The sequence below is a fragment of the Artemia sp. Qi Xiang Cuo genome, chromosome 6 (genome assembly GCF_049724085.1).
Source record: "Artemia sp. Qi Xiang Cuo chromosome 6, ASM4972408v1, whole genome shotgun sequence".
NCBI classification, from domain to species: domain Eukaryota; kingdom Metazoa; phylum Arthropoda; class Branchiopoda; order Anostraca; family Artemiidae; genus Artemia; species Artemia sp. Qi Xiang Cuo.
Genome location: NC_142799.1, coordinates 79,804,471 through 79,832,371, shown reverse-complemented (window position 1 = coordinate 79,832,371; position 27,901 = coordinate 79,804,471). Strand labels below are relative to the sequence as shown.

Genomic DNA, 27,901 nt, shown 5'->3' with positions numbered 1-27,901 from the left:
ATGTAGATTTATAGGATCGTTTGCAAATCAAGTGGTACATGTATCGCTGATATTTTTGCGTCACGTGGGGAAGCTATGGCTCAAATTTACCGGAGCAATTTTTTTTATATATATATAAAGAGAGATTAATAGATATCAAGATAATAGATAATAAGAGAGATATATAAAGAGAGATTAATTAACATAAAGAGAGATTTCCGATTAATAATCCTCTGATTCGATTATCGTTTGTATTCTGGTATTGACAGTCTCGAATCGACCACTGATAAATTTCAGAAAACTTATTTCTATGCAGAACGATTGTCGGGGTAAAACGGATTTAACGAATAATGAACACAACTCGTTTCTTGCGCTTAACGTAAATCCTCAGACGAAACTCGGTCAAATGAAAGGCATAGTTCTATTACACCAAAGCTACTTAAAAACAGCATCAGAACTTTCGATTTCTGTTAGAATAATTCCTTTTTCACTGGTTTGTTACGATTACTGCTGTTTTTAGGTGAATTTCTGCTTGTTATTGGTATTTGCATATATAGGTGAATTTATACGTGTTTCTGGTCTCTACTGATATCCAGAACAAAGAGAATCATTTTCCATACAGAGAGATTATAAAATGGTATGAAAAGTGGCAAATGAAAAAAAAACAACAAAAAAACAGCATAGTATACGACCTCGTGAGTGACTATACCATAAAACAATGCACATTTCAAATGATCGTTAGCACAGAAGACTTACTATAGTAACTGTACTATACCATAAAAAAATGAACATTTCAAATGATCGTTAGAACAGAGGAATTAGTATAGTAACTTTACTCTACCATAAAACTATGCAAATTTCAAATTATCGTTAGCAGAGAGGAATTACTATAGTAACTGTACTATAACATAAAACAATGCACATTTCAAATTATCGTTAGCACAGAGGACTTACTATAGTAACTGTACTATACCATAAAACAATGCACATTTCAAATGATCGTTAGCAGAGAGGAATTACTATAGTAACTGTACTATACCATAAAACAATGCACATTTCAAATGATCGTTAGCACAGAGGACTTACTATAGTAACTGTACTATAACATAAAACAATGCACATTTCAAATGATCGTTAGCACAGAGGACTTACTATAGTAACTGTACTATACCATAAAACAATGCACATTTCAAATGATCGTTAGCACAGAGGACTTACTATAGTAACTGTACTATACCATAAAACAATGCACATTTCAAATGATCGTTAGCACAGAGGACTTACTATAGTAACTGTACTATATCATAAAACAATGCACATTTCAAATGATCGTTAGCACAGAGGACTTACTATAGTAACTGTACTATATCATAAAACAATGCACATTTCAAATGATCGTTAGCACAGAGGACTTACTATAGTAACTGTACTATACCATAAAACAATGCACATTTCAAATGATCGTTAGCACAGAGGACTTATTATAGTAACTGTACTATATCATAAAACAATGCACATTTCAAATGATCGTTAGCACAGAGGACTTACTATAGTAACTGTACTATACCATAAAACAATGCACATTTCAAATGATCGTTAGCACAGAGGACTTACTATAGTAACTCTACTAGACCATAAAACAATTCACATTTCAAATGATCTTTAGAACAGAGGACTTACTATAGTAACTGAACTATAACATAAAACAATGCACATTTCAAATGATCGTTAGAAGAGAGGACTTACTATAGTAACTGTACTATATCATAAAACAATGCACATTTCAAATTATCGTTAGCACAGAGGACTTACTAGTAGTAACTTTGTACTATACCATACAAAACAATGCACATTTCAAATGATCGTTAGCACAGAGGACTTACTATAGTAACTGTACTATAACATAAAACAATGCACATTTCAAATTATCGTTAGCACAGAGGACTTACTATAGTAACTGTACTAGAACATAAAACACTGCTCATTTCAATTTATCGTTAGCACAGAGGACTTACTGTAGAAACTGTACTATAACAGAAAACAATGCACATTTCAAATTATCGTTAGCACAGAGGACTTACTGTAGTAACTGTACTATACCATAAAACAATGCACATTTCAAATTATCGTTAGCACAGAGGACTTACTGTAGTAACTGTACTATGCCATAAAACAATGCACATGTCAAATTATCGTTAGCACAGAGGACTTACTGTAGTAACTGTAGTATAACATAAAACAATGCACATTTCAAATTATCGTTAGCACAGAGGACTTACTGTAGTAACTGTACTATAACATAAAACAATGCACATTTCAAATGATCGTTAGCACAGAGGACTTACTATAGCGTAGACTTGCTACTATGACCATATAAAACAATGCACATTTCAAATGATCGTTAGCACAGAGGATTGACTATATTAACTGTACTAGAACAGAAAACTCTTCTCAAGTCTAATTATCGTTAGCAGAGAGGAATTACTATAGCAACTCTGTTATGCCATAAAATAATGCACATAGCAAAATATCGGTAGCAGAGAGCACTTACAGTCGTAAATGAACACTACCATAAAACAGTTCACATGTCAAATGATCGTTAGCACAGAGGACTTAATATAGTAACTGTACTATACCATAAAACAATGCACATTTCAAATGATCGTTAGCACAGAGGACTTACTATAGTAACTGTACTATATCATAAAACAATGCACATTTCAAATGATCGTTAGCACAGAGGACTTACTATAGAAACTGTAATATACCATAAAACAATGCACATTTCAAATGATCGTTAGCACAGAGGACTTACTATAGTAACTGTACTATACCATAAAACAATGCACATTTCAAATGATCGTTAGCACAGAGGACTTACTATAGTTAATAATGATTCTACGATCAATCAACATTCCTTAGATGGTTGGACTGTCTATTTAATACTTGCGGGGACAGAGCCATTTTAAGTAATGCTTGCATTGGAAGCTCTGAATAAAGTGACACGGGGGAGAAGTGGTTCCAGCTTCGTTATTCTTGGGTGGCTTTGTGTTAAGATGAGTTGTTAATAGTACTGGGAATATAATATAAAAGTTTTTTTTACAATCGTCTTTAAATTTGCTATAAAACTTTCAATCTCTTATCTAGGAATTGGAAGAACAGAAAAAACAGGAAGAAGCAGCTCGCAACCAACATCTCGCTGAACAAAAACGTCTGGATCTAGAACGACAAGAAAGGGAAAAGAAACGCCAAGAAGATGAACTCAAGGCTATAAATGCCAAACAAATTAAGGATAAGATAGCTCAGTTGACCCAGTCTGCCCATGGACAAAAAGTGGCTCAAAGACTTGGCTCTGAGATGGAAAGTATGGATCCTGAGACTCTGATGGCAAGGTATGTACATAAGTTAGCCCCTTTTTGGCTTCTTACTGCTGTGGCCGAATGGTCGTACCGTCGGACCTATTGTTTGGTTTGTAGAGAGAGTTAGTGGTACTCCCTCTAAGATAAGCCAAAAGTCTAGTTAGCTTCAAAGGAGTACCTTGAGGAATGTTGGAAAAAATACGGAAAGAGTCAGATGATGTGCCCCCATTACGTGTGGTATTCCTGGCCGAGGGAAGACACCATGATATCAATTTTTTTTCTTTTTTTAAGTATGAATTTTCTCAAGATTTTTATATTAATAAATACTTTAGGGTAAATAATATGAAGATAGCACGTCTCAATGAATACCTTCACGATGTGTACCTTGTATCTATAATGTTATCCCGGTTGATTTATTCAAGTTAACTCTTTCTATGGAATCTTTTGGGAAACTTCTAATTAAAAATAAATATTTTGGAATAATTTCTTTGGTCACACTGCCTTTTCATATACAGAATTTAAAAAATGAAAATATAGAGAAAACAGGTATTATATACCGCTTTCTAGGTCTATAGTGAAAGAAAGGTTGAGGTGGTTAGGGCATGTTGTGCGGATGAAGGATGACAGATTGCCGAAGATTGTTCTTTTCGGCCAACCATCTAGGGCTAAACGGAAAGCAGGTCGTCCCCGTCTGGGGTGGGAGGACATCATAAAGAAAGATTTAAAGGAAATGGGAACTTCGTGGGCGGGTGTAAAAAGGGAGGCTTTGAATCGATTGGGGTGGAGGAGGAGCGTGCGTAGCTGTGTTGGCCTCAGGCGGTTTGGTGCTGCGATGAGTTGTTAGTAGTAGTAGTATATTTTAAAACAAAGAAGTGGACAAAAAAAATAAGAAGCTTCAAATAATAAAGGAATCCAAATATTCCGACTTCCCGTCCATAAACCTTTATAAAAAAAATTAATTCAAGGTAAATTCAACACAACCTAAAGAAAAAAAAGACAAAAAATAAAATTCACATCTTAATAACTTCCAAAATCACCATGGAAATATCACAAAGATGCACAACAGAATGGCAAATTAGGTTGTTTCTGGTACAGTTGGAGTTACGGTCTGATACAAAGACACGCTAATTTATCATTCTGTTGTGCATATTCGTGCTATTTGCACGGCGATTTGGGAATTTATTAAGATACGAGTTTTATTTATTTTTAGTTTTTCTTTCTTTTTATGCTGTTTTTAATTTAGCTTGAAGTAAAAAAATTCGGATTTCTTTTTTATTTAAATATTGTTGTTTTTGTCTACATTGCTTTGTTTTAAAATATTATATCTATTTACTTTTTATTTTCGATTTTTTAACTCTAGAGGGTCATAGGATGAATGGCTCATTGTTTTGTTGGAGAATGAAGAAAAATTTTCTAAGAATATTCTAGTTTGCCTAAATAAATTAGGCATGAAAAACCTAAAAAATTAGCTCAAAAGAAGCATCATTGAGTAATTTGACAGTTTTGGAACTTTTTTCTTGTGCTAACTGCCTTGATTAAACTCTTTGCCATCACAGGATTCATATTATTATTATTATTATATCTATATAATAATAATTGTATTATATTATAATTATTATTATTATATATTATTATGTATATTAAATATTTTACATTAAATATAAAGAGTTTTTCTTAACAATTAATTAGGCTCGCAAAGTGACATTTTACTATATCAAACCTCCTGGCAAAGATAACTTGATGGCAAAGAACAAAACTGTATTCATTGACCAAAGGGACAATTAAGTTGACATCTCTGAATCGAGAACGGGCCTGACAATATCTTGATGTATGGAGTCAATTGTAGCAGTAGTAATTATTCTATATGGAAAGGTCATTGCATGGGAAATGCTATTGTTAGTTAAATCGTAATGCGTTTCGATGGGTTTTGGAACGGAAGAAACAGGCCTCAAATCGTCGGATTTTTATTTCGTCCTTCGACATTAAAAAGAAGTGCTGAAATTTGGTCTTTTACTGTTTAATAAAAGACAGAAAAAAATAGCCAAAAAAGTTGTTTTTGTCTTTCTTTTTATATATTTATCTCTCATCAGGACTTGATTCATACTTTAAATTTGAAAAACCAAGCCAACTAACTTAGAGTATAACTGAGGGATTGGCCATCTCCAGGCATGTTAAGATGAGGAAGCTGGGGGAATTGAAACAGGAAGCAAATTTGAAAATTTGTTAAATGGAATTCCAAAGTAAATTTTTCAGACTATTTAGAGCTTCATAAATTAGTCTTATATTTTCTGCAGGCTACTCAAGAATTCTTCTGCTCCTCTTTTGTGCACCTTTTTTGTTTTGTCACTTTTATGTTTTGAGTAAACAGCGCTTATCAATAATATGTTATTGTTGCTCAACAATGCTCTCTGCGGGAATTAACTGAAAATGGTTTTGAATATTTAGAATGGAAGAAACAGGCCTCAAATCGTCTGATTTTTTTGTCCTTCAACATAAAAAAGTGCTTTCATTTTGTCTTTTACTGAATAACATAAAAGTCAAATTGCAAAAAAAAATATACCATATAATTCACTATCTAATGCTCTTCTCAAATATAATAATTTTGGGATAATTTTTGGAATAAATAATTTTGACTCGTACTCGTTTTATACTAGTCTAGACAAAGATTTTGAGGCACAATGCATTAAGTAGATTCAGTGTCCCGATACAGTTTTTTTTTTTTTTTTTTTTTTTTTTTTTTTTTTTTTTTTTTTAGAATCTATAGTCTGTTGCGTTGAGTTCAGGTGCTTTCTCATTTTCACCTCCGAGTTAGCCATTATTTTTGTGTATTTCAGGCAACTTGAAGAATTAGAAAAAGAGCGTCGAGAGACTGCTAATCGTTTAAAATCCCAAGAAAAGAAGTTTGATCATCTGGAACGTGCCAAACGCCAAGAAGAGATACCACTTCTTCAAAAGGAGCTTGAGGCACGTCAAGTAAATGAAAAGGAAGAATTCCAGAAAGAGGAAAAGGAAAGGGTCGCTCACATTATTGAAGAAAGGAAAATTGCTGTTGCAAATAAAGATCGTCTTCTGAGAATGAAGGATGATAAGAACGTGTTCTTGGACATGATGATAAAACGGCGACGCGAGGAATATCAAGGTTAGAACCCCTCCACCCCCCTACTCTCATGGTCTCTCGATCTCTTTTTTTATATTTGTAGAGAGATAAATAGAGAGAGGAGAGAGAGAGAGGGGGAAATACATAGTTGGGTTTCCAAGAAAGATAAAAAAAAAAAACACCAACACATGATGATAAAACGGCGACGTGAGGAATGCTAAGGCCAGACCCCCTCGCGCTCTGTCTCTCCTGTATCTCTTGGTTTTTATTATATCTATTATCACAGTAGTTCCAATAAAATATTATGTGAATAAAGAAGGTTGTTATGCCTTCAAGTGAATTTGAAATATAGTTAAATTAGTCAGGTTTAAAATGAAATATTGTTATATGTTTTAATTAAGCATTGACATACTATTCACAACTTGTATTTTGTTTAAAGTAATATAGCAAGCGAGGGGTATATTTTTTATTGTTCATATCTAATTTTTGCCATTTTATATCCCTGGTATTTAATGTATAGTTTTATTTTATTTTTTTTCTAGATTTTTTTATATTTTCATTTTATTTTTTAAAATTTGTGTTGCTTTCTATGCTAATATAAAGGCATGAAACAAATTAAGAGTTATTAATGCAGTACTGCAAAAAGGAAATTCGTCCTAAAACTGAAATTCAATTCAGCTTATACTACTATCAGAGAGCTGAGAATGAAATGCTTTCAAAAGAAGTTAATTCCGTAAATTAAAAAATATTTTTTATTTTATAGTTTCTGATTTGTAACTTGAGTTATATTAAATAATCATCATAAATAAATCCATTTATAAGCAATTTATATTTCATTTATAGATAAAAGTATAAATTACATCTAGATTACATGTTTCATACAGATAAAATTACATGTAGATATAAATACTAGTACAGATACAGATACAGATATTTTATTTATGAAATATATATATTTATATATTTTAAGTGGCCACAAAATACAAAATATATCTATTTATGTATTAAGTGGCCACAAAATACACCTGCGCACATGCCTGGTGGCATAATTGAGTGCATTAAAAATTACAACAAATTATTAAACACCGTTAGCAAAATAAATGAAAAAAAACAAAAAAAAAACCAACAAGTTTGTGGGACAACTGCCCAAATACAAACAAGGTAAATAAAACCAAAGTCAACCATCAGAGATAAACTTCCCCGCCCTTCTTCGAAACTGCTGGTAATCAGCGCACTCTCTAATATCCAGGGGAATAGAATTCCACACCTTTGGACCAATATGCCTCAAATTAAATCCTGCTCTAGTTGTTCGCCTAAACTCCAGCGAGAAATTACACCTCAGTTATGTCAGATATGAAAGACGTTCCGAGTTAAGAGGGAAAATCCCATGGAATTTTCTGTTATTATCAGCTTGCTGCAACAACAGGCTGCCTGAGGCCAACACATCTAAGCAAGCTTTTTCTACCACAGCCTATTCTAAGCTTCACTCTTTAACCCCTCGCAGGAAGGTCCAATTTCTTTAGATTTTTCTTGTAAAAAATAAACTAAAGGACGCCTGAATATTTCGCATTCTTTAAATCCTTTGTCAACGTAAAACGGAAAAAAATAGACTAAAAAGTTGAAAGACAATAGAAAATAACATCAAAAATTCTGACAAAACAAAACAAAAATCGCGAAGAAAAGAGAACGAGGACAACAGTTAGTGAAAAAATAAAAAAAAAATGCAAATATTTCGGTAAAGACCTCCGCTTGACCGTCCTCAGCGCAAAATAATACCGATAAAAGTATCGGTATTACACTCTAAATAACAACGATAATGGTCTGAAAGGATCATATTATTTTCGTTTTGTGTTTTCTTAAGGTTTGGTTTTTTTATTTTTATTGGTATTATTCTGCACTAAGGACAGTCAAGCGGAGGTCTTGACCGAAGTATTAGCATAATTTTGTAATTTTTCACTGGCTTCATTCTAAATATGAAAAAAATCGGAAAAGGTGAAAAAAAATAAAATAAAAATGTCTTTCAGGTCATATAAATGCCTTTCAAGAAATAGGATTTTTTTCAATATCCAGTTCCCCCCCCCCCGTTCCCCTCAGAAAAAGTTTACGTGAAGTGTTGTGCAGGCTGGAACACTGTTATGTAGATAACCTAAACAGATATTAAAAAGTATGCTTTATTCATTACGATACAAATAAAAGTACCGGGAGGCCGCCGGGCTCCAGGTACCCGAATACCGGGGCCCCGGTATTCGGCCCGCAACAGGCTTCTATATATAGATTCTCACTGTCGCTTGTCTTCTAAACGCAGGCAATTTGAGCCTTTTCTTGATGTCATGACATCAAAGGGACCTTAAATTAGAAGTTGGGCCTTTGTAAAATAACATATTTTTTATGGGACCTTTGACTTTTGCCTCGGCTTGTCTTTTGTCATTATGAAAGACATATCGTCGAACCTTAGTTTCTCTCATTTGTTCAGGTGGGACAAAAACTTCTTTTTCTTCCAACGATTTATCTATTCCGGGTTTTTGATTTTCAAAGGTATGGAAGGCATTGACGGCCACCTTTGTTTCTTTTAATTGTTCTGGGGGTGGGACAAAAACTTCTTTTTCTTCCAACGATTTATGCAGTCCATAGTTTTGATGTTCAAAAGTATGGTAGATATTGATGACCTTATCCATGTGAAAATCCAAAACCCAATCATCATCGCTATCATTTTCAATTTGTTTGCTTCGTTACACTTCATAAATTTTAAAATTGCTCGGAAAAGAAGTTTGAAAAAAGTTACTCTGATACAAATAGCGAAGGATTATGGTGCTAAGCTCACCCATTTTAAATTCATCATTTTCAAACGTGTTATTGTTTATATATTGTTGCCAATATAATTGCCTCATATACCTATTGAGAAAAAAAAAATCTATATTTCAATAGTTTTTTTCCCCAGGATTTGACAATGATTATGAAAAATTAAAGAATTTATGTTTTAGTTCTCGACTTATCTTTGAGTTATCTTTTGGATATCTTTCAATTGTAATTTCATGTTTTTTGTCAAATAATTGCTTTAATTTATTGCCAAATCTGAAAAAATGATGTTCTTTTTAGACCGTAAATTGTTAATAAAATTATCTGCGAGTTTGACAGCTAAATAGTCAATCAAAATTTGGCTTTTCGAAAACTTCTTGTAAAACTTGGAAAAATTACTTTGTTTCATGGAATAGGTTGCAAGACGCTAGCATAGCCAAATGGAGTCACTAGGAGTTTTGTTTGGTACGTCTGCTTGGAAGTGACATTTGTGAAGTTTTTATAGGAAAAGTAAATTTAAAGCTAAGGTAAAAGTTAAGTTAAAAAGTAAACTTAAAAAAGAAAAGTAAAGATTTCCCTTAAATTTTGTCAGGAACATTTGAAGATCCAAGAAGTTAAAATCCATAATTTGCTCGATCCGAGAAATTTTGTTTTTACTCTGATTTAAAACAGAAGTGAACCGAACTTTCCTCTCATCCCCACTTTCTCCTCCTCAAAAGCCTCCACTTTCCTTGTCACCAGGAGGATTTTTTTTGTCATTTGAGTACGCGGATTTAACCCCTGTCAGAATCTTGTTAAATTGTACTGTTTTTGTACTTTTAGGGAAATTGGAAGCCTGGAAGATTAAATTTGCTGAACAGCGTGAGATCAGATTGGCTGAGAAACGCAATGAAATTCGCCAGCAACGTCGTGAAATCTTGCGAAGAGAACGAGAAGAAGCAATTACTCGACAAAAAGAGGAGGAGGAACGGATGATTAAGGAAAAACAAAAGAAGTAAGTTTTAATTTTACATGCTAATTGTTATTTATTTTTATATAACAATATTAATCATTTTTTTATAATAAATTTTTATATTTTTAAATTTTTTGTATTTATTTTTATTATTATATATATATATATATATATATATGTATATATATATATATATATATATATACACATATATATATATAGTAGTAGTAGTAGAATATTTTTATTTATAACACGTACATAAATAAATGTCACAAAAACAGCGCACATGCCTGGTGGCATACTTTAGCGCTGAAAATATTGCCAACGAAAATACACAGCCATTTTCTAACTAAATTTTACAAGAACGAAAAAGAAAACCTTAATGAACAAAATGCTTAGCATGTCATAAGATATTTCTTCACCAGTCTTAGAAAATGTCGCTTGTTGCTGCATTCTCGTATATATATATATATATATGTATGTATATATATATATATATGTACGTATATATATATATATATATATATATATATATATATATATATATATATATATATATATATATATATATATATATATATATATATATATATATATATATACGTATATATATATATATATGTATATATATATTCGTATATATGTATATATATATTCGTATATATATATATATATATATATATATATATATACGTATATATACATATATATACGTATATATATACATATATATGTATATATATATATATATATATATATATATATATATATATATATATATATATATATATATATATATATATATATATATATATACGTATATACGTATATATATATATATATATATATATATATATATATATATATATATATATATATATATATATATATATATATATATATATATATATATACGTATGTATATATATATATATGTATATATATATATATATATATATATATATATATATATATATATATATATATATATATATATATATATATATATATATATATATATATATATATATATATATATATATATATATATATATATATATATATATATATATATATATATATATATATATATATATATAAATATATATATATATATATATATATATATATATATATATATATATATATATATATATATATATATATATATATATATATATATATATATACTTTTTATATTTATATTTTAATTTTACACTAAATTTTATGTTTTATATATACTAATTATGTACCTGCACTGTGTACGTATATATCCATACTGACAATGGTAAGGCTTGATTGGCTGGAGAAACCCACATCGTCTACTGCAATTAGTGGTAAGGAATATTTTTATTTCAGAATCTTTTATTTTTCTTATTTTTTTTTCATTTACTATTATTTATTTCTATTTAAAATCTTGCTTAATGAGCTATTTTTTACAGATCTTCAAAATCTGAATCGTCCTCCTTCTTTGTTTTTAGGTGTAGTAAGTTGTGACACCTTTTTAATACCTTTTTGCAAGGCCGTACCCAGGATTTTTTTTCGGAGGGGGTTTTACTAAAAAAAATTGGGGGGGGGGTGTCACAGAAAAAAACACTCAAAAAACGCATACAAAATTTGTTTATTTCCATTTTTGTTACGTTTTTACGAGTCGAACATTTTGGGGCCTTGTCTTTTTGGTAAGACCTTTGATGTTTTTGGCTATTTTCCCCTAAGGAGGGTGCGAGGGCTTCTCTAAAGAGATGTTAGGATGCACACTAATTTATATGCAAATCTGAATATGTCTTCGTGGAACGGTACATTGTTTATAGTTAATTTGTTCGCCCTCCCCCGTCCCGAGGAAAATAATCTAAGGTCCTCTTACAAAATAATTATTTTTAGCCATCCTTATTACTATCCTTATTACCTTATTACATCCTTATTACTTATTACTATCTGTCTGTTATGAGTCACCACGGCCTTCGTAGTAGTAACGTGTTTTTCTTTACTGCCTCTCTTATTAAGACGCTTCAAATCAGTTTGGAATTCACATTAAGTAATTGAATTGGAAGTTCATGTTAAATACATCGCTGCGATCAAGGCTTCAAAAAGCTAATGGAACTTGAAACTAAATATACACCCTAAGGTAAAAAACAACTGCCTTATCTTTCACCTTGTTTTGATCACACAAATAGGCGATCTAAAGACGTGTTTGGGCGTCTTTTGGCCCGTAAAAAATCACCTGAAAACAAAACCCACTTTGGCTTAAATTTTCCCTATTGGCTTCGGGCATATCCTTTTAGAATACCCTTACCCCTCCCCTCCTTATTATACGTGGATATGGCTGTAGCAGCCAGGACCATTATATGAAAACGCTGTGCCCCTGGAAAAATATGAAAAGAATCTGAGACAAGGCCGTACCCAGGATGTTTTTTCGGAGGGGGTTTTACTCTAAGATTGTTTTTTTTTTTTGGGGGGGGGCACAAAAAACCTCAAGAAATGCATACAAAATGTGTTTCTATCCATTTTTGTTACGTTTTTACGAGTCAAGCTAACATTTCGGGGGGGGGGGTTCAAACCCCCCTCTGTGTGCGGTCTTGCTCTGAGATTAATCTAATTCTCGATTTCGTTGCGTTGATATTGTTGGAGCTACTTCTTTTGAAATGTAGAACATTGTGTTTAAAGTTGCAGACCGTAGTTATATTACTACTCGCTACAGAGGAGTAGAGGTATAGAGGAGTAGGAGCCAAATTATCCCCAATACCCTCACTATATGGAAGTAGTTGTAGTCTGCTCCTCTATTTTTTGGTATTTCATGTGCTTTTATTTCTCAACGAAAGTGCTTTTGGGGAAAGCGTTTTTAACCCCATAGAGCCCATGTACAAAACAATGGTTTAGGCCCCCCTCTCTTGTTTTTTTTTCTGAAGATTTTATTTACAATTATCAGGGAACATGAAGAAACACTTCGGCGAGAAAAAGAAGAGCGTGAGAAACACAACCGAGAATTGGATAGACAGGCTGAAATTCAAAGGAAGCGTCAGCAGGAAGTTGAAGAGAAGGAAAGAGAAAAACAAGCCAGGGAAGAAATATCCCGTGAGGAGAGAAGAGGTTTTGGTAGAGGTAGGAATAACAGAGCCAAACATTATTAAAGAGCCATATGCCTTCCACGCATTATTTTTTGCTTTTTTCCTCAGCCTATTCGTATGAAAAGCATGGCCATAGAACTGGGAGGGGGTATTTTTAGCCGACGTTTTAATGGCTGAATGTAATTGAAGGGCAACCATCCACCTCCCGTGTTTTCCCCCAAAATAACCATGGTATCGAGTAAGATAAGATATTTATTTCAAAAAATGACTATCACAAGCCCCGAAGGGCCGAATTCGCATTTCGGGGTCATATAATAAAAAAAACATAGAAATGGCACAACAACTAAAAAACTGGCTAAACAATGCCAAAAGCAACAATATCAGAAAGGCAAAGCCATTCATTAGTCTAAAAAACAAAGTGTCAAATGTAAGAAATTTAAAAAGGCACAAACTAAAACAAAACCAAAAAAAAAAATTGAGATAAAAATAGTGTCAAAAAGGTTTAAAAGAGACTATATAAAAAGGGATGGGAACGGAAGAATCAAACGGACACAAGCATGGGTATCACCAGTACAAAAAAACAACTAGTGGTTTATTTGATCAGTAATGAAGGGGACAAAGGTTTTTTCATATCTGGAGGTTAAACAACGGATGGGGGACAAGATAGGGACGGGTTCAGAAACAGTACGTGGCAGGCGGTGTGTGGATGGGGAATATCTAATGGGGGAAATGTTTTCTGCGTGAGGGTTTATTATTGCATCTTTTGCAAACTGGAGACACAACCTTCCTCTCCTGTGCTCAAGAGTTACCAGCTTGGCCTTTTTTAGAAGGAGTGAATATGGTACCAAAGTTTCTTTAAAAATTATTCTTAGGGCTCTTTTTTGAATAGATTCAATTTTATCTGATTCATCACGGGAGATGCCAGGATGCCAAACTGGACAAGCATATTCAAGATGCGGGCGGACAAAGGAAGTGTAAATCCTTAAAGAATGGGATGGAGGACGTTAAATTTATTCAAGAGCTTAGTGAGAGACATGGACGCATTAGCTCTACGGACAATATCTTTCACGTGGATATCCCACTTTAAATTAGAGGAAATTGTAACCCCAAGTAATTTAAAGGAAGACACAGAAATATCTGGGGGGATAGGGTCAAGGAAGGCAGGAGTAGATTTTAAGAAATGTATCGTCATTATATTTGATTTTGTGGAATTTACTTTCATATTTAGGTTCTTAGCTTCATCCGAAATGTAGGTTAGAATTTCAAGGGATCTCTTTTAATATTCCTGTGGCATACTTCGAGGATCGACAAGTCATTCACGTATTTCCGCCTTTTGGGGAAGTCCTTACCAATATTGTTAGTGAAGACTAGAAATAAAAGTGGCCCCAAATAAGGCTCCTTGAGGGATTTCATAATATATAGGTAGGAAGTTATAGACAAAATTGGTGTATTTAACGACTTGAGATCTATTTGAAAGAAACAATACAACAATATTTACTAACAGAGAATCAAATTTAAAGTTAACCAGTAGTAAACGAATTAGGGTGGTGTTGTCAACCAGGTCAAAACCTTTTTGGAAATCAACTAAGACAAGATTCAGCCAGACATTTGGTTTATCAAGGTTACTTACGATGGTATGCATTAAGTGCACAAGGTAATGGGTGGTGGAAGTTTTCTTTAAGTTACCAAACTGCCGGGTGTCAATACGCGGAAAAATTTTATCCTTAAGCCAGTCACAGAGGACACCTTCATAAAGTTTGGAAAAAACAGAAGTGAGTGTAATGGGGCGAATGTTGGCGAAAGTCAGACTGGTGCATTTTTTTGGGACAGGTGTTATAAAATCTTGTTTACAGCAACTTGGGAATTTACCAAATTTTGTGATGTGGTTGAAAATATTTGACAAAGGCTCAGCAATTTTGTCCAAAAAGGCTTTAATTAAGTCAACTGGCATGTCCAAGGGACAAATACTTGATTTTAAATAAAAGTTCAAATAGGGATAAAATCCTTTTAATAGACAGTGATGATAGAAATTCACAAAAATACCAGATATTTCGGTCACATATACAGTGACCGTCATCACTTCTCTTTGTCTTGTCTCTTGCTAAGCTGAAAGAAACTAACGAAGAAAGTGGTTTTTTCTGTAGTTTTATAGAGCGTAAACTTAAGTGAGTGGCGTATAATACACAGGTACCAAAATTCCTTCCCCCTACGGAAAAAAAACAAAGTTCATAAAATTGTCAAATTTGGAAAACCTTATTTATTACGGGGGGGGGGGGGTAACCGCCTAGAGCCCTTCTAAACAGGTCTGACGTGATATTATTCCTAAAAAAAAAAATTTGTAGCTTGGATCGTTTCATTTTTTTCTTTTTTATCCTATTAATTTGTCCGTTTTACCCTTTTCTAACATTGTCCCTAAGAATTATCTTTTTAGCTTTGACCATTTCATGTCTTTTCTTTGTTATACTATTCCATTTTCTGTTTTATCATTTTTTAATATTCCTAAAAAGTTTTCTTTTGGAGCTTAGACAATTTCACTTTCTTTCTTTTTATCCTACTCATTCTCTTATTATTATTATCCAATTCAATTTTATTTACCATTTTCTAATATTAGTTCTAAAATTTTCTTTCGGAGCTTAGACAATTTCATTTTGTTTCTTTTTTATCCTATTATATTTTTTTTTTCAAATAATATTCCTGCATATTTTTCTTTTGAAGTTTGGGCAATTTCAGTTTATTTCTTATTTATCCTAAACATATGTTTAATTTAACATTTTCTAATATCATTCCTTAGAAGTTTTCTTATAGAGCTTGGGCAACACTGTTGTCTTATATTTAATTTTTTGGGAGCTTGAAAAATTTCATGATATTTCTTTTTATCCTGTTTACTTTTCAACTTTATAATTTTATAATATTATTTATAAGAAGTTTTCTGTTAAAGGTTTGACAGTTTCATTTTGTATCTCTTTTGCGCTATTTATTCCGTTAGAATAAATTTTTTTTTTCTTTTGAAAGACTGCCGCAAAATTAATAAAAAACTTGCTTTACAATCCTCATATTGAAAAAAATCTTGAATTTTTTTCCTCTTACTGATTGATTACTTGTTGTTGTTTTTTTCCAAACTAGAAAGTATATAAGTAACTTACACAGAGAAGTAGTAGTATAGGAATATTAATAGATCACATGTTAATAGAGATATTAATAGACCACAGAAATTGAAGGTTTAATTTCTAAGACTCTTTGTTCTTTTTTATGGCTTTAAGTACCAAAACCAAATATAGTGAAAATTAGCATTATATATATATATTATATATATATATATATATAAATAAATCTATATGGACGTTCAGTCCTTAAAGTCTTAATAATATCGGATTTATTAAAATTAAGAAAGTGAAAACATGAATTTTGTTTTCATTAACACACCCCTTTGATAACATTTATATAGTGTGTTTTGATTCATTTCAACATCAACACAACCCTCACCTGCTATTTGTGATGGCAGTAGTAGTATTAGTAGTAAGCAGTAAAAGTATTCACATTGTGCCTTTTCGGTGTAGGTAACATCCCCTCTTCATGCCCTTGTTACTGTGAGCACCCTTTTGATACATGCATGCGCATAATGCGATTTGATTTAGTAGTATCCGCATACTGCATTTATGTTAGCTCAACACACCCTTCAAAACGCCCAGAAAGTTTCAATCTAATATTCTAAGCCGGGCTTAAGATACTTCTGACACGTCTTTGAAAGCCTGCATGCACATAGCTTGTATCATTTAATGGAACATACCCCGTAACATTTCCTGATAATTTCTTCTTAACACCTTTAGCCTTAGTTGTAGTATTAGTATGCAGATCCACATAGCGTGTTTCGATTTAGTTCAACATCCTCCTTAATATTCCCTGAAAGCTTCACCGTATTAATCTTAGCTTCGGTGCTAATACTAGTAATATTAGTAGCCATAGTAGTAGTAGCAGTTTTTGTTGTAGTAGTTCGTACATAATGCTTTTTGGCTACTTAAACAACTCGCTTAAAATGCCCTGAAAGTTTCAGCTTAATACCCTAGACCAGAAGTCGGCAAGCTTATTAGCCAAAGAGCCAAACATGAACATAAAAAAAATGGGAGCCAGATCTGCTTGTGTTGTAAACTTTTGTTACGCTAAATACGTATTACACTAAATAAACCTGATTTTCATAACTAATAATTATTTGAAGTCTTTACATCTCCCTGGAAAGTTTGAGTAAGTCAGGTTTGTATGTTGTTGTTTTTAATTTTTGGCATGATTCCAAGTTCTCATCAACAAGAGGAGTTCTGTTTACTCTCGATAATGTTCATGCTTGAAAAAGATTGTTCGTATATATATATATATATATATATATATATATATATATATATATATATATATATATATATATATATATATATATATATGCAGAACCTAATAGATAAAACAAATTACTCTATGCTGAACGGAAAAGGGTTACAAGCAAAACACTAAGCAAACCACTTGTGTTTTGAGATCACATTTTTTTCTTCTGCAATATTTCCAATTCAACACAAAAACGTTCGAATTTAGAGGGCGATATCTCTTTGTTTTTTAAATCCAAGAATTGTATTTCAAAGCTACCAATATCAATTTCAAAATAAAAAAAAACTTCAACTGGGTTATCGTAGTATTTTGACAAATGCTAAAGTTGCTCTGATTTTTTAAAATTATTGACACCTGTTGAGAAATGCTTCCCTCATATTTTAAATTATTGTTTTAAAAAAGGTTTCATCAATAGTAAATTGTCTTCGACAGGATTATGTGTTCTTTCTCTTGTAGTTTACGATTAAGCTGATTTAGATGAGACCAGACGTCTACCATGATGAAAGTTTTAGATGCACTGATCATTTGTTAGTTCCGGATAGTGAACTTACTTCTCAAGGAGAAATGCTTTAATTTAAGAAAAAATAAACACGAAACGTTTTTAAACGTTACCTCTTGATAACCAACGTACCTTGTCATGAAGCAGAAGATCAGCGTACCCAGTCTTCATTTCATATAAAAATTCTTTGATTTGGTGATGATTAAGGCCTTTAGCTAAAATGAAGTTGATAATGGCAATCACTAATTCCATAATTCCATAACCTTATAAATACAATCACAATTCCATAACCTTAGAAATTTCTTCCGGAAAAGTTTGCGCACCAAGCGCTTCTTTGGGAATGATACAAAGGTAAAACAAGTATCTCGTGATTAATTTTTTCTTGTATTCACCATCTGTGTACGGTTTCCCTATCTTAGCAATCTCTTGGCTAACAACAAAACTTGTCATATTAATATTGTTGGAAGATTGCATCGAGTTATTAAACACTGAAGTTGACGACTTTTGAATCTTCCGAAGTTGCTCAACTTCTTTCTTGAAAAGTATCTCTCTAAATTTGACGCGAATTTCTCCTTTCAAATGAGACATGTCGGAAGTCCATTTAAGTTTCGAATAATCGCAAAATTCTCAGTCCAAAGTCCAAACATTCAGTCCAAAATTCTCAGTTAAAGTTATCGAGTATTTTGCAATAGGTTGCATAGGTTGCATCAAAACATGGCCAATTGTAGACAGAGTTTTCATCTTTCAGTTTTCTTTGCTTTTTTTTGTAGTCATGTTAAATAGAGTACCCCTAAAGATATACCAAATGTATTCTGTGGTCTATAATAACTCTTTTAAAAAATACAATTTTTATGAATACATGTAACTACGCTAAAAAAAAAAAAAAAAAAAAAAAAAAAAAAAAAAAACACCAAAAATGCAGAGACAAAAAAAAACCGTCATCAGAATCACAGAGCTTTTAATATGACGAAAAATTGAGTACAATTTTGGTCCCGGAACAACAAACATCCATAGCAGGTATAATAAGATCGCATAAAATACCTGTAAGATGTGCAGCTAGGTTGAAGCATACAACAACTTTTTAATAAGACAGGATATCGACAGACACGGTAGATAAGTCAAAACTGTTCAAACTGCAATTATTTGTCTGTGATGCCAATTTGTAATCCCACTGCTTTAGAAAGAAGCATGCGCCCACATGTTTATGGTACCTTCATGTCACACCGGACTACACCAAAAACACAATCAATTTCGGCCGATAGCTTGTATATGGTTTGTGTTAACGTTTACGAAAACTAATAGAATTAAACTCTGTTCGTTAGGTATGTCTACAATGAAAATATTGTCGCATCTTCCGTAGATTTTTGTGCCAGAGCCACTCTTAAGGAGTCAAAGAGCCATGTGGTTCTGGAGCCGCACTTTGCACACCACTGCCCTGTACTATCCCTTGGATGTTTCTGATAAGCCCTTTGGACATCCTGCATGCACAGAGTGTGTTTGGATATAGTTCAACATCCACCTTAACATTCCCTGAAAGTTTTACCGTATTAACCTTAGCTTCGATGGTAATAGTCGTAGTACTAGTAGCAGTTGCTGTAATAGTAGTCTGTACATAGTCCCTTTTGGCTAGCTCAACAACCCGCTTAAAATGCCCTGAAAGTTTCAATTCAATATCCTTAACCGTTCCTAGGATATTGCTGAAGCCCTTTGAACAACCTGCTTGCACAGAGTGTTTTGGTTTATTTCAACATCCCTCTAAACATTCCATGAAAGTTTGACCTTCATATCCTTAGCCTCAGTAGTAGTAGTCATTGTAATTGTAGTAATAGTAGCAAAAGTAGCAGAAGTAAAATTAGTAGCTGTATGCATAGAGTGCCTTTTGGTTAGTTCAACATCCCTCTCAAGACGTCCTGAAAGTTTCAACTTGATTCTCTAAGCCGCTACAAAGAAATTGCTCATACATACTTTTGGCAACCTGAATGCACACAATGTGTCGTGATTTAGTTCAACACCCCCCTAAATATTCCCTGAAAGTTTCACCTGAATACCCTTAGACTCAGTAGCAGTAGTCGTTGTAGCAGTAGGGGTAATAAGCGCATAGTGCCTTTTGGTTAGTGCCTTTTACTAGAGTGTATATATTGTTTTTTTTTATTATTAATTGATCATCCCCCTCATCCATCCCTTACAGTTCCACCTTCCTAATCCATTTCTGAGATATGCCCTTTTGAAAACCTACAAGTACAGAGTATTTTTTTTATTTTTTTTTATAGTCCCTGAAATTTTTACTTTCATACCCTTAGCCTCAGTAGTAATAGGAGTCATAATAATAGTAGTAGTAACAGCAGTAGTATTAGCAGCAGTGTTACCTTTTGGTCAGTTTAACATCTCCTCATCATGTCCTGAAAGTTTCAACTTGATACTATAAGCCGTTTATAAGATATTGCTGATACACTCGTTTGACAAACGGTATGCAAATCGGACCTTTTGATTTTGCTCAACTTTCTCCATAATATTTAATTAAATTTTCTCCTTAATATCCTCAGCCTTAGTATTGCAATAGAAGTAATAGTTGTAATAGCAGTAGTAGTAGTGGTGGTGGTAGCAGTAGTAATGGCGGTTTTAGCGTGCATATATTAACTTCTGATCAATTGAGCATCCCCCTCATCGTTCTCTGAGGGTCCCAACTTAGTACCCTAAGTCATTCCTCAGATACGCCTTTTTGACAATCTACAGACACACAGTGCGTTTTGATTTGTTTAAACATTTCTCTCAACATTCCCTGAAACTTCGTTTGAATGCCCTTAGCCTTTTTGGACAAAAAAGGTCAAACAAGCCCCTTTTTTCGATAACAAATACTCTATGTAAACAATGGGCGAATTGTATAACTTATATCCCTTTCCTCAGGGGCAGGGGGTTATCCCCAGAGACATAGTTATTTGACCTTTCGCCTTTGCTGAACAAGATGGGTACATAACAATTTTTATCTTATGTCTTTTGGGAAGAAAGAGGTGGATGGGAGGGGACTAGTTGCTCTCCAACCACTTTTGACTCTTGAAAGGGGTAGTAGAACCCCCAATTTACAATCGAATGAGCCCTTTCCGAAGTTTTTACCACAATTCCTTCCTTACGAAGTGCCCTGGTGAAAAGAAAAAATAAATAATAGTACATTGGGTACACTTTGCTCTTTACTTAGGCAGCGCCAAGTGCTGCCTATGATTAGGAAAGAACAGCACTTAAAGTTTTAACAAAAATGATCTATATGTAGTAAATTTGGTTTTGATTGTAGTATATGTATGCTGCTTCTTGAAAACGACGGCCAATTCAAGAACTCGTGAAAAAATCTATTACAAAATCAAAAAGTTTACAATGAAGAAAAAAAAAATGATAAAAGATCCAGCCAGTGCAGAAAAGAAGAAAAGTATGCATATATTTCGGTCGAGACCTCCGCTCAACAATCCTCAGCGAAAAAGGAGAAATAACGAGAGAGAAAAATAAACACAGATAAAGATCCTTAGGACAATACAAAAACAGAAAAACCCCTAAGAGAATCTATTGTCCTGAAGACTTTTATCTTTAATTTTTTCTCTATCACCTTTTTTTCACTGAGGAGGGTTGAGCGGTGGGCTCGATCGAAATTAATGCTTACTATTCTTCCTTTTTTTTAGCTAGAACTATCTTCGTTGTTTTTTTCTTCTTATTAATCTATTTATTTGTGCTTAGCCAGTGTGCTTTTTTCCTTTTTTAGCCTTTTTTAACTTGCTATTCTTCCTTTTTTTTAGCTGGAACTATCTTAGTTGTTTTTTTCTTCTTATTAATCTATTTATTTGTGCTTAGCCAGTGTGCTTTTTTTACTTTTTTATCCTTTTTTAAATTGCTATTCTTACTTTTTTAGATGGAACTATCTTCGTTGCTTTTTTCTTCTTATTAATCTATTTATTTGTGCTTAGCCAGTGTGCTTTTTTTCCTTTTTTAGCCTTTTTTAACTTGCTATTCTTCCTTTTTTATCTGGAACTATCTTCGTTGCTTTTTTTCTTATTTATCTATTTATTTGTGCTTAGCCAGTGTGCTCTCAGAAATCATTGATGATGTATTAATTTGGGGGGCATTACGACCAACGTTTTGACCTGACCAAGATCTATTATGACTGATATCTCTCATTCTGGCCCTGGTGTATACGAAGTGACAACGTGCGCAACCAGTTGATAGTTAGCGGAATTGAAAGGTGTTAACGGCCATAAGTCTTGAGTCCAATGGAAAGCATAGTTGGCCTGTTAGACAAGCTAGTGAAATTATCAGGAATATTGACTGTAAATAATACTTGAAAATTGACCACGCTTCCATTGTCATAATCAATGTTTTTCATTGATCGATTTTTCAATGCGTTTCAGTCGGTGACTGCGTGTGAATGAATGCGTTTCAGCGCAAGATTTTCAAAAATACTTCATTTCTTGAAGTTATTGACTATAAAAGGAAGAAAAAAAGTTAAATTTGAAGTTATAAAGGTTGGGTGTGTAATAATTCGAATTTAACGTCAAAACCCACCAGAAAAAAATTAAGAAACAAATACTTTCAACTATCAGACTGAACTCGCTAATACTAAATAAAAAACACTGATAATGCCAAATAATAAACTATAAACACTTTCCACTATCAGACTGAATTTGCTTTAAAAAAAAAAAAAAAAAAAAAAAAAAAAAAAAAAAAAACAACTGAAAAATACACCAAAAAAGCAGAGACACTTTCCACTAGCAAACTGAATTCGCTTATTAAGCCTAGAATTCACAAATGTCGCAAATAACTGCCTGGCAGCTAATAATGCTAATAATGGAAATAAACAATGAAAAGCGAAGTTATCTTCGTTTCCCAGCTCGCAAACCAAGGCCTTAGAATAAATTAAAACAACTAATTTTTAGAGGATAAAGATATTTGAGTAAAGGCCTGGCCAGACGCAGCATTGTTCAAAATTAAAAACGGTTTTATCTTTTAATAGGCTAACTGCCATCTTGGTTAAAAGAATTTTCTTTGTTGATTGTCCATATGTTACAGACGTTTTTCGTCAAATTCGTCAAAATGTTTTATTTGATGACGCTAACTTACCGTTTGCACGCTTGCGCTGTAAGAAAGCGCTGCATCTGTCCAACCTATCAATAGTCATAATGAAGGCAAGCTATGTATGGAATTTCAGCATTTTTAAGCCTTTTTTGCTTCGTCATAGAATTCAAATAAAATAAGGATAAAAAAAATTAACGGTTCTTAAAATCATAAATATTGCTAGTTATTTAAGTTGAGTATATTAATTTCTTTGCTAATATCTGTTTGTCTTGAATCATCCTTTTGGTGAAAAATAAGCTTCAACTTTTCAGTTTCCACCTTCCACTTTTTTTATTTTCTTTTCTGTAGGCTGTATTAATACGGTTGCATCTTACACGAGCTTCTAAATTAGTTTTTTTTATATATAGATTAACAGTCATTTTTATAGTTTGTACACTGACTTAATAAAGGTTGAATGATTATCTCAACACAATTTCACTCAATACACTACTTGATGACTTGCTCAAAGTACAAAAAAATCTTTGGATTAAAGAGCAAGATATTGACTAGGGGGCGAACCCAATCATATACGTAGTGATTTCTGTTCGTTTTAAGTTATCTGAAACATTTTATCTGAAAACACCGGCTTATCGTTTCTGCCGGTGGTGGAAGAAAACACTACGTTCATCCATCCCTTAAATAGCCAGTACTCATCAGGGTTGTCACCACTGGTGATTTATCACCAGATCTGGTTTTATTTTATTCTCCTGGTGATTATTGACCACCGATTTTTGGTGATTTTGGCGAAAAACACTGGTGATTTTCTTGCTGAAAAACTGGTGATGTTTATTTCGTTGTGGTGGCAACCCTGATACTCATTATGAAGGCGAGCGATAAACAACATTTCTGTATTTGAAAACTTTTTTGCTGCTTCGTGGGATTGAAATGCAATAATATAAATATAACAATAATAAAACATAAATATAGTAATAATATATAAATGGACGAAATTAAAATAACAAAATTCAACGGTCATTAAAATCCTAAGTATTGCTAGTCATTTATGCTGAGTGTATTAAATTCCTTGCCAATGTTTGTTGTTGATTGAGGATTGACTCGTGTACTTATATAGATATCAAAAGTAGTTTCCACTTTTATTATAATTGCAAGGTATAAAATAGCTCTTTATTAAGGGCAATTTAAGTATAGGGGTTTTACGTTTTCTCATATATCGATAAACTTTAATCCTTTGCTTGATGATCCCCTTTTCTAAATTTGTCTTGTTGTCCCTGTTCTGCTTTCATATTTTGTTTTTATATGAAAAAAGTGATTATTGTTTTGTTTGATTTATTTTTGGACCATGGAAAGGGAATACAAGATGGAACTATTCCTTCCTGTAAAATGGTTTTAGTTAAAGATTCTCAAAATTACTCAAAAAATATTTGAGTACTTAGCCTCTCTTTCTTTTAGAAGCCACATCAGAAGACAGCTGGCGCAAACATCATTCAGGACCGGTCGATACAACGGTGAGACCAGAGCCGTATCGTGCACCTCAGGGTAAGTTTCTTATTGCTGATCTGTATTCTTCCTTTTCGAATCTTTAAATTCATTTTAATATAATTGCAAAGTATATCTTCTTTTTGCGTATATTTTGTTTTTACTTGAATTTTTTGACGCAATTCTTCATTTTTTGCCTCTTTAGAGATTGCTCTTTTTGCCTTTGTTCTGTTTTTATTTTGCTTTACAGTTAAATACTTCGATATAGTCGTTAAATTTTTTTATTAAAATTAAAAAAAAATTAAGCTAATAACGTTGTATTTTTCTCTTGTTTACAAATCACTTTATCGCTTTGTTTGAAGTCAAAATAGAAAAACAAAAGTAGTGAAGTGAAAACAACACAACATAACAAGCAAATTCCATATGCTCCAAATGCAAAACCAGAATTAGAAATAGATTGAAAGACGCGAAAAAAGGAGATAAAAATGAATGTTTAAAGAGTAAACCACAAGGAATTACAAATTTTAACTAATCGAAAAATACCAAAGGTAAATTTCCCCAGAAACATGTGTCATACACACAGAGAGTATTTACCCTTTAAGTGTCGAGAAAAGTATTCATTTACATATGTATGGTACTCATATAGTACATAATATGGTACTCATATAGTACATATGTATGGTACCCATATAGTACATAATATGGTACTCATATAGTACATATGTATGGTACTCATATAGTACATATGTATGGTACTCATATAGTACATAATATGGTACTCATATAGTACATATGTATGGTACTCATATAGTACATATGTATGGTACTCATATGGTACATATAGTACTCATTTACATATGTACTTTACTTAACGATTTTGCAGAAAGGAAAAATCCGAAGAGAAAAATTGAACTCTTTCTCCAGCGGAAACCATACCACCATATCACTTACACTTTTTAGCATAAGTGATATCGTTATAGTGCATGGCTTTTCTTGTCAGAGTTGCCAGTCCCTCGAAAGACCACCCATTCAATTAAAAACCAAACTCCATATGGGCACGACATTCTTTTCTTTAGCACAGCAACTCAACTTTACTCCATTTTGTTTCATGGAATTCTTTTCATGTTGTCCACAAGAGCTGAAATTGATTATTAGTCCATTATTATACATGAAATTGGTGCTGAATCCGCTGAAAATAGCTTTGCTGATGTTGAAGCCTATATCAAACTCAAAAGTTTGGCACGTAGGTTTTTTGCTGATTACTAAGAGAGGCCCGAAATCAGTTGTAGGTTATGACTTGAGAGAATTAATTAGAACTTGTGGTCACTTTTTTTATCTATATATTATGTATCTATTTTATATGTATTTTATATGTATATATATATATATATATATATATATATATATATATATATATATATATATATATATATATATATATATATTATCAGCGTTCAATTTTTTTTTTATATTGCACTAAAATGTAGGGAAAAATGTTTGTATAGACTCGGAAGAAAAAAATTGTCGATAATTAAATTATAATAAAAAATAATAAAAAATTAAAAAATAATTTTTAAATAATAAAAAATAATAATAAAAAATGCATTTTATTACTAAAGTCTTGTATATAGAATGGGAAGACGCTTGGACATAAGACAGGATTGAAGGCTCGACTCTAATAATTGGAAAAAAAAATGAATTATTGCAAAGATATGTTACTGAAACAATGGAAAATATTTCTTCATTTTTGTAATTATTATTTTGTTCTTTTATTTCAAAACTCATGAAGTTATTAGTTTTTAAAATTTACTATGTATGTCTTGAAGCTGTCTTGCTGTAGCATTTTCCTTGAAATGCTTCCTCTCACCCGTTTTTTTATTCCGTCCAGAGATTTTGAAAACTGAAGGGGAGGGGACTTTCCCTCTTTTCACTGTACGAGGAAAACTAGTTATCAGAAAGAAGAGCAAATTTTTAACTAAGATTCTTACTTCATATTCATGGTTAACGGACCTGAACATCAATAATAATTCTTGAAATTAAAAAAAAAGATTCACATTTGAATGAAAAGAAACTTTATTGTCTTATTGAAAGAAAATATTATATTCAATGAACAAAGAGCAATATAGTCTTCGTAGATAATTTTCTCGTGACTGTCTTGTAACATAGATAATCACTGTCTTATTAAAATATTTTAGTCGTTTTTAAGATATTTATTTTTACAATTATAATCTTCGTAAAAAAAAAGATGCATTGTGGTAGTAGTTGTAACATTGCAAGAAATTGATGATAAATCATGTTTAATTAATTTTATGTAATTAATTATATAATTTTTTTTTGTAAAAAATCTTGTCTCGTATTGGTGAAAACTGAAAGTTTGACCTAACAAATCCCATGGTTCTTGATAATAGAAATGTAAAGAAAAAAAGACATTTAAAGTTAATACGAATATTATTAATAAAAAAAATAAAAAAGCATTAAACCTAATTAAAGAAAAGGATACTTTATGTTCTCTAGATAGTTTGGAACTGTTTAATTGTTCAATTTCTGTTGAGAAATTTTCATTCTCTTTTACCAAAATGCTTTTCAGGAGTTGAAACACGTCAGGGAAGGTCACGGGATAGCCTGTTGGTTTTTCCATTTACGCCATGCGTTTGGTCTGATTTTTCTTTGGATATTTTATGTTCACGAATATGGAATGGTCTACCAGAGAAATTATGACGAAAACCTAGTCTTGCTTCATTCAAATTATTTTTTTTTAAATATCTGAGTAAGAAGCCTTAATAATAGTAAATAATCTAATAGGATTTTTTATGATTAAAAATAAATGAAAATTGAAAAAAAAATTATAATGTTAAATTAATAATTCTATTTTTGTACAAAATTATAAGCTGTATCAGATCTTGTATTATCTCGTTGAATTTGAAATTTAAGTTAAGTTTTATTTTCGGTATTTTTAAAGTATGGAGGTAATTTGAGTTCATGCTGGTAGGCATAGGGAGGACTGCGACTTCGTGATATACATAACAGTGTGATATAATGTTTCCTCAACAAGATCGACCTAGAGTGCTAATTATAATGGATTATGGCCTAGAATTGGTTTTTTAAATGTCTTTATGAGTATTTGTAATTTAAGTGTAAAGTATTATTAATACGGATCTAAATCTGATAAAGAGACTTGGACAGGGAAGTGTAAGCTAGAAATTCTCCTCGTTCTGTTTGAAAATAGTACACTTGGCCCTAGAAAAATAGTTGACCCCC

At 32.1% G+C, this 27,901-nt stretch overlaps 1 protein-coding gene across 1 annotated transcript in view; it reads left to right on the top strand.

The window, feature by feature from the left end:
* Window positions 1-27,901, top strand: part of eIF3a (eukaryotic translation initiation factor 3 subunit a) — a 107,097-nt gene that overhangs the window by 69,589 nt on the left and 9,607 nt on the right. The window contains exons 10-14 of the mRNA XM_089091240.1: window positions 3,127-3,371; window positions 6,173-6,477; window positions 10,054-10,225; window positions 13,110-13,282; window positions 24,617-24,703. Coding sequence (XP_088947366.1) covers window positions 3,127-3,371; window positions 6,173-6,477; window positions 10,054-10,225; window positions 13,110-13,282; window positions 24,617-24,703 — 982 coding nt within the window. The remainder of the gene's footprint in view (window positions 1-3,126; window positions 3,372-6,172; window positions 6,478-10,053; window positions 10,226-13,109; window positions 13,283-24,616; window positions 24,704-27,901) is intronic.